At 35.5% G+C, this 8,438-nt stretch overlaps 1 protein-coding gene across 1 annotated transcript; it reads right to left on the bottom strand.

Annotated features, from left to right (window-relative positions):
- Window positions 1-6,293: 6,293 nt before the first annotated feature.
- Window positions 6,294-7,730, bottom strand: LOC124848380 (uncharacterized). Its single transcript, XM_047326036.2, has one exon. It carries the CDS (start codon window positions 7,537-7,539, stop codon window positions 6,529-6,531), a length of 1,011 nt encoding a protein of 336 aa, XP_047181992.1. The 5' UTR covers window positions 7,540-7,730; the 3' UTR covers window positions 6,294-6,528.
- Window positions 7,731-8,438: the final 708 nt, after the last annotated feature.

Below are 8,438 nucleotides of genomic sequence, written 5' to 3' on the forward strand. Positions count from 1 at the left end.
CAACGCACTGGTGCATGTCCCCCAAGAGTTCGATATCAATACATATATCCGGTAAACCTATAAATGATGGCATGTCTTAAGAATGATTGATTTATCTGTGTTATATGGTTACATCTATAAAGGTGAAGTATGGTTGCTTTTTGTACATTATCTTACCTTCTTTTTTATTTGTTTGTTTGTGTGTTTCTTATTGTTTGCAATGATCATTTTAATAATGTGAGCAGATGAAGATGTTCTAGTTGATCTAGTGCAAGACAGGAGTGGTGCTGAAGTATAGAGTAAGATGTTTAGTTTGAGTGTATATTGTTCTTTTTTTTTGTAAAACTATATTACACTTTTAATTTCAATGTAATGTAACTCTTAGTAGTACGCTGTAAACATAATATTTTGTTATTATATAAATATTTTCATAATTGTCATAACAGATAAAATGTTTCTTTAAGTTAATTATTACGTAGACTCGACATGTGATAATTCTTTTAGTAGTTAAACTCTATTAAAATAGAATGTTACGAATAATATATAATAAAAAATAAAAACTAATTATATTTATTTATAATATGAGAAAATTATTTTTAAAATTAAAAAAATATTATTATCATCATCATTATTACTATTATTATTATTATAAATATTATTATTTTAATTATTAATAATATAAAAAATAAAAAATAAAAAATATATAAATCATAAATTCCAAATTTTATTATGAAAAACATAAAATTTGTATTTATAAAGTCAAAGGTACATGTAAAAAGTCTTTCTCCATTTCACAAACTGTTTTTACCTTATCTTCGCTCTCTAACCTTCTTTTATTTGATCCGTACAAAATGAGTGAGTGTTGTGCTTGCCAAAGATTCTTTTACGCTTAAGTTAGTGTTCAAAGTCAAAGATTTGGTCGTGATTAATATAAAAGTAAAGTCAAAACTTGATTAAAATTATATTTATAGGAGTATTTTACTAATCTTGCTGGACCTTTACCTAAATGGGCCTCGATTATGAGCTCATTGGCCTAATGACCATTTTAGTTATGGTGATGTGCAACCAGTTTTGGCTAAGTTACATGGTTCGTTGATTTTTTCAGCAGGCACCGATAGATATCAGTAGGTGGCACCAAGCTCTAGTGAGGAACGCATCCATCGACGGATGGTGTCTAGTCTTTAGTTGGGGGTACACAGTGTTGAGATTCCAAGTGTTATTCTAAGTTTCACATTTGATAAAAATGAAAAAGTAAAGCACCGTATAAGATTGAAGATCCATTAACTCATTACCTTAAAGTTTGGGGTAGAAAGTAGTGTCAATCCCTTATGTAGTTTAGCTCAAGTTGGTGTTGTATCTCCCCAATGAATATCCCCCTCTATAAACCTAGCTAACACACGATACTTGGCATCCGACACTCGACACTTGTTATATAGCATATTGTGCTTACTCCCTTTAAAACATATGTTGACCTTTGGCAAGCAATTCTCAATCTTCAGTAGGAATTAACCTTTACAAAGTATTCGGTAATCAACATGCAATCTCTATTAGGTACAAGGTATCTAGTATCCGATATATGTTGAGCAATCAATTGCCTTTAGACCTTAGTTGAGAGGATCAAAGGGTCTCCAAGCACATAAAGTACAAAATCAATTCCATGAGTACAAGAATTGATTTCATATAGTACAAAATCAATTCCACGAGTACAAGAACTAATTTTACTCTCTAACATTAAATATGGAATTTATTTCAACCTCTTTTGAAACACATGGAATCGATTTCAAGGTCACCATAATTGATTCCAACCCCTCTAAAATGAATTATGTTTTTTGGACACTATTATTAATGAAGGATTTTTTGATCAATCCCCTCACGTTATGTTTCATACACGAATGTTTCATTTATCTCTTTTACAAATGATCGTCAACAAATAATCTCAAATCCATTTAAATAACCGCGTAAAACAATCGCAAATTCATCCTCAGGCTTCCACCACACTTCCACTTGAAGATTGGGACATCCTGAAACAATTTAAAATTTACAAGGTTTAAATGGATGTATTGTGAATGGATGTTACTTATTTGGTTTTTCTTAAAACTACGATTTTTTAAAATTTAAATATAGATATAATGTAATTTTTTTTAAAACTAAAGTTGTGTTATGATGATCTCAATTTAGTTTTATTTTAATATTTTCTTTAAAATATATGTTTTTTAAACTGCTTTACATTAATTTAAAAAAATGTATAATATCAAATTTTATCTATAGTTTTATTTATCGTTATTTTATCTAATTTTTCTTATAAATAAAAAATATTATAGTAATATGGGTCCTGCATATGTTTTTCTTGAATTTAAAGAAGGTTTGATACCTCTTTTGGTCACTCTTTAGGGGGACAATGTTCAAGTCCGTCCTACCTTTTTTAAAAAGTTCAATGTGATCCCAACTTGTGAAAAAATCCTTTTTGGTCACGACGTTAAATATTTAACGATCCAGCTGACAGCGTAGAGTGATCTGTGCAACGTGGCTCTTTAGGTTCATAACGTGACAGTGGCAGTGATTTTCATTAAAGTTCACGTGGCAATGGCAGTGATTTTCATTAAGAGGAGTTAGGGTTTGGTTTTCTCCCAATTGGTCTTTGAGGTTTGGGAAGTGTTTGGGGAGACATAAGAATGGCTTCCCAAGGGTGTTCTTCGTTTTTGAAAAGCTGGGCCAAAGGATCTTCTCGTTCGTCCCATGGTGGTGCTTGTAGGGGAGGTGGGTTAATCACTACTTGTTATTGTGGTGATATTGCAGTAATCAAAGTGGTCAGAACTACGAAGAATGTTGGGAGAAATTTTTGGGGTTATCCCTACTCGAACCCTGCAAATGCAAACGGGGGACCACTAATTTCAGTTAAAGTAAGACCTATGGGACCACTATCATGCATCAAAACAAGACAACTTTTCACACAAAACAATTTCACCCATAGTTAAACCCCCTGAAACGCGACAACAATCAAAACATATCGAAAACCTCAAGTTTTTAAAATTATCAAATGTAAACACTAACCTGATTTGCGGAATTCAATTTGCTCTGCAGATTTCAGCTTCAAGATTACCCAATTTGGAAGACAGCTCCTCCAAAATGCTTAACCCCAAATCGCGATTTTTGCAACCCAAACCCTAACTCAGAATTTTTTAACCACGGCCACGTGAACTTTAATGAAAATCACATGTTTATCCCTTATGCAGTACGTTATGAACCTAAACAGTCACGTTGCACAGATCACTCCACGTTGTCAGCTGGATCGTTAAATATTTAACGCCGTGACCAAAAAGGATTTAATTGTACACTTTTATCCTAAGTTGGGATCACATTGAACTTTTTAAAAAAGGTAGGACGGACTTGAACATTACCCCTAAAAGAGAGACCAAAAAAGGTATTAAGCCTTTAAAGAAAATTGTTTATACATTAAAGAATGTTGTTTCTTCAAAAGATTGCTGTTTCTTCTATGAACAATTTTCTTTCAATTTAAAGCAACGCATGTATAATATATATATTAATATAATACTTTTGTTTTTAAGAAACTTTTATTCAGTGATGTTTTTTTTTTTTCTTTCTAATAACCCTCGTTAACAATCACTTATCTTATTCCTATTTGATACACCAATTAAATATTTATAACTTTTTTACCTATTTTCTCTTATCACATCATATCCTCTATAAATTTTAGGTTTAAATCATCGGATGATCCTCGTATTTGTATGTGAATCTCAAGTAAGTCCTCATATTTCTAACTGTCTCAATTGGGTTTATATATTTACAAAATATCTCAATTAGATTCAAATATTTGTAAAATTAAGCCAATTTTGCCATAATCGTTAAGTTGTTACAAACGGCGTTAAAATGTGCTGAAGTGGATATACTAATGTGAATATTTTATTAAAAAAATATATACTGCCAGTGATGACATGGAATTTAATAAAAAAAATAGAAAAATTATGCGATCAGAAAAAAAAGGAAGGATTTGAGAGTCTGAGTTTCGTCTTCTTCGCTGTCACCCTAAAAAAACTTTCTACTATTTCCGCAAAAATTGCAGCACCGTCGTCCGTGTCATGAGGAAACTGGAGAAGGAAGAACTGGTGTTGAAGGAAGAAGGTGGTGGAGCTGAAGGGGTGGATCTGAGGAAGCTCTTGTGTCGTGAGGCAGTGCCGCAGAAAACCCCATTGAAGCTCCGTCAGCTCATGACGGCAGGGACAATGGCGACGGCGGCTGGGGCGGCGTTGATGTTGTTCTATGTGCTGAGCTGGCGGCTGTCGCGGAAGGCAGAGGATGACAACAAGGATCACAGAGGCAGCGACGACATGTCGAAATCGAGCAGATCGGTGCGCCGGAGAAGGCTTTTGAGGCGGCCGACGCAGGCTCCGGCGATGTTGCTGGAGTCGATCGAAACGGAGACTTTGAGGTTCACGTATTCCGAGACCTTCGAGAAGTGGGCAATCGACGATTTGGCCTCCGGAATCAACTACTTCATGCGCAAGAAGGTAAGTTTTATGAGATTCTGAATAAAATTCATTGTTTTAAGTGAAATTGAGTGGTTTCTATTTTTGGGCGTGTAGAAAGGTACAGGCTTTTAGGGGGATTTTGACTTTGGGAATATGTGTAATGGTTTGCATTTTGTAATGTAATTTGGCAGTTGCAAGTGTGTATGCTGGGAGTGATTCTGTGCAGCTCAAAGGGGATAGGAAATTCTGTCGTGACTTCCGGTGAAAGATCTCATGCGATTCAAGTGCGTTTCAAAAGGGTGGAACCAACTTGTCTCCGATTCGGTTTTGCGGCACGACGGCTTTCCGGGGCTACGGTTTTGCAAAGGAGATGACAACGAAGATGAAGAGGTAGTAGCGATTTGGGGTTGAAAGGGCTTTCAAATTGGTTCTCTTGTGGTTTTTCTGAGTGCAGACCATTTTCCTCTCTTTTTTTTGCTTGCATAACTTTTTTTATTTTTTTAATTTATTAAATTCCAAATCATGGCAGCATATTTTTTTTAATAAAATAACCACCTCAATGTATCACTTCAGCACATTTTAACACCATTTGTGACAACTATGGTTAGGACAAAATTGGTTCAATTTTACAAATATTTAGATCCAATTGAGATATTTTACAAATATATAAACCCAATTGAGACAGTTGAAAATATGAAGATCCACTTGAGATTCTTATACAAATACGAGGACCATCCAAGAATTTAAACCTAAATTTTACTTTTTTTTCTCTCCATTTATGAACAAATAATTTAATAAACCTATGAAACACTTGCATCTACTGTAAAACACAATCTTCATAGACTTGTTCTATGAAAATCATGTAGAGAATATATTTTTACAGTCCTCACTGTAAGAAAAATTTACAATCAATCTCTCTTTTCTATTCCTCTTATTTTTACCTAAACAAAGATATCATTAATATCCACAATAATATATATATATATATATATATATATATATATATATATATATATATATATATAATATAACCATAAAAACTTTATTCTGTAATAAAATACACTATGATTAAAGATTCAAGTTTATTCAAATTGTAGCCTATTCATTTCCCTCTCCTTTGCAATACTCAATTGTCAATTATTGGGCAATTTCTTCCGACAAATCTGCATCACCTGTAAGCAATAGCTGGCAATAATAGAGCAAAATTCAATTTTCAAATTAGAATTCTGACAGTAACACCAAATTGAATTTTGATTTAATTCCCTCCCAAACCAAAAAGCTCTAAACAACATAACTATAACTCCATATTTTTCAACAAATGTGACATTGACTCGTTGAGTATCAACAGCTGAAAGTTGAAGATTCAATTCCCTCCCAAACCAAAAATCTCAATGCAAAATGAAGAAACTCAATAGCTTCAAATATCTGACATAGAGCATTAATCAAATGCTTAAAGTTGAAAATTTAATTCCTCCTAAAACCAAAATCACCGAGCAACAAGAACAATCTCAATCTCAATATTGCATTGAGCAAAAACAATCTAAAGTGCCTTGTTCCATTGATTCAATTGTTCAAGAATCACTGCCCCCATCAATCTCACACATCTGTCTCTTGCCCTGTAATCATATTGAAATGTTGAACTCACTAACACGAATGAATTCTAATCATAACAATGGAAACAATTAACCAAAATGAATGAATTCTTTTCACATTCAAAAGTTGTTTACCCAATTCACACCAAACCAAACGTTCATAGTCTGATCTAACATCTACGGCTAACATTTAAATTTCATATGTGAAAGTGACGAGTGACACCAATTCATAATCTGACTCTGCTTAACTTCATGGTCCTTCATTCATAGCTTCAAAATTGAACACAAGAACAAGCCTTGACGAACCAACCTATACACCATAACATGCATAACAGTAAAGAAGAAAAATTCGCAGCTTCAAAGCTGAATTTATAAATTTTGAAGGAGAAAAACAGAATTCTACCCATCCCAAAAAAAGTTATAGACAATACACCATAAAAGAACAATATCTTCATCCAACGGATTCAAATTCAAGCCCCAGAAGAAGCAACTCCCATCAACGCCTTCTTCAATTCCTCACTCGCTTCAACCTCCGTCGATTTCCCGGAAAAACCACCATAATCCGACGGTGTTTTCTTGTCGTTCTTTTTAGGGTTTTTCCACTTACTAAACTCCGAACCTCCGCTTCGGACGCCAACAATTTCTCGCCGGAGATCCTCCACGGCGTTCCTCAGCAATCCGTTCTCCGACTGGAGGACCTCCATCTGCCGTTTCACCGCGAAGCACGCCTCCGCCACGTCAGCACTCGCAGGAGCCCCAGTGGCCGCGTTCGCCCTGCCCTTCTTCGCCTCGCCGCAATCCATCATGTGCTCCACGCCGATCTTGTCCATCACGAGAAACGGAATCCGCTGGAACGCGCCGTCGCCCTTGAACTCCGCCGGAACTCTAACCCCCCAGCGGAACTTCACGGCGGCGCGACCCCGCACGGGGAGCGTTGTCCGGGCGGACACCTCAACGCCGGAGAACATCCCCGCCACGGCGCCCGCGGCGCGGGAGTTCGTATCCAGAACAGGAATCTTGGCGCCGGCGAACGACGGCGTTTCGACTTGAACGGCCTCGTTGACGACGACGACGTCGTTTTGCGCGTTGGAAAAGGGTTTTCCGTCGAAGAGGGAGGTCTGGGTCTTCTTGAATGTGAAGTCCCCGAAGCGGGGTTTGAAGTGGAGCATGAAGAGCGGGGAACCGGTTCGGGAGGGAAGGTTGAACTCGCAGCTCATGAGCATGGAGCTCTTGAGAGGGGAACCGAAGGGTCCGGTTCCCGTTTTCACTATGAGCGAGAAAGGGTTCTTGGAATCGTTAGGTCGATACGCCACTTTAAGCGAAGGACCTGATTCGAAAAAGGTAGAAAGGTTGAGAGTTAGTTCTTTGGTTTCACCAGCGACGATGCCGGATTGGAAGGGCATTCCCAGAACGCTCAGCGGCACCTTCGCCCTAAACAAGGGCTTCTGCTGTTCGTCGCGGAACTTCAGAGAGGCTTTCATCCTTGCTTTCAACTTGGAACCCTAGTTTTGATTTGGGGCTCACTGGGGTTTCTTTTTTACACTCTTATAGAGTAAATCTGTGAAGATATGTTAACAAAGTTTTGATACTTTGCTCTGATTCTGCTACAACACTGTTGTTTCTTGTTGTTTTGTAACTTTGATTTCACAGGCTGCACTGCACAGGCAGTGTCTGTAGAAGATAATTGGGCCTTTGGATTTTTATAATCAACAGAAAATCATTATTACATGGAATAATAGGGTAAGAAAACTTTTCACAGTATTTTCAATACTAAAATCATTCTTCAACATAAATAATAATTCAAATATTTTACCAATTGGCAAATTCGTTAAAAATATTTACCTAATTTCAGTAGCTCATTCAAACAATACGAGTTTGAAACGTGCGTCAAGTACGGTCGAATTATGACGGATTAATAAGAACACCATCATATATAATTAAATATATTGTTATAATTATAAAAATAAATAAAAAGATCTAAATCTCATGTACCGTAATATTTTTTTATTTGTTCATGTGTTGCCTTTTGTATTTATTATTATATGCATTTTTTTCTCTATAAATACAATATTTATGTTGTTTTAGAAAGTGCGGTCATATTTAATGGGTTCCTATGTATTTGATGATTCGGCATCTCACTTTCTCTTTTTTGTATTTTTCATATATTATTTTTCCATATGTGTTTGTCCTATATTTAGTGATATGGTAAAGGTTATGCCTAATCGTATATTTAGTGATGCAGTAATTATGTCTAATATTTTTTAACATTATTTCTTATATTAAATTTAGTTTCGTTTAAAAATAATTTAGCTATTGCTAATTGAAAAGATACAAGTTTTATTTATAATCATTTTTCTCGTTGTACAATCCTCAATTATCG

This window comes from Vigna umbellata, chromosome 8 (assembly GCF_029865625.1).
Source record: "Vigna umbellata cultivar VRB3 chromosome 8, Vumbellata_1.0, whole genome shotgun sequence".
In the NCBI taxonomy this organism is placed as follows: Eukaryota; Viridiplantae; Streptophyta; class Magnoliopsida; order Fabales; family Fabaceae; genus Vigna; species Vigna umbellata.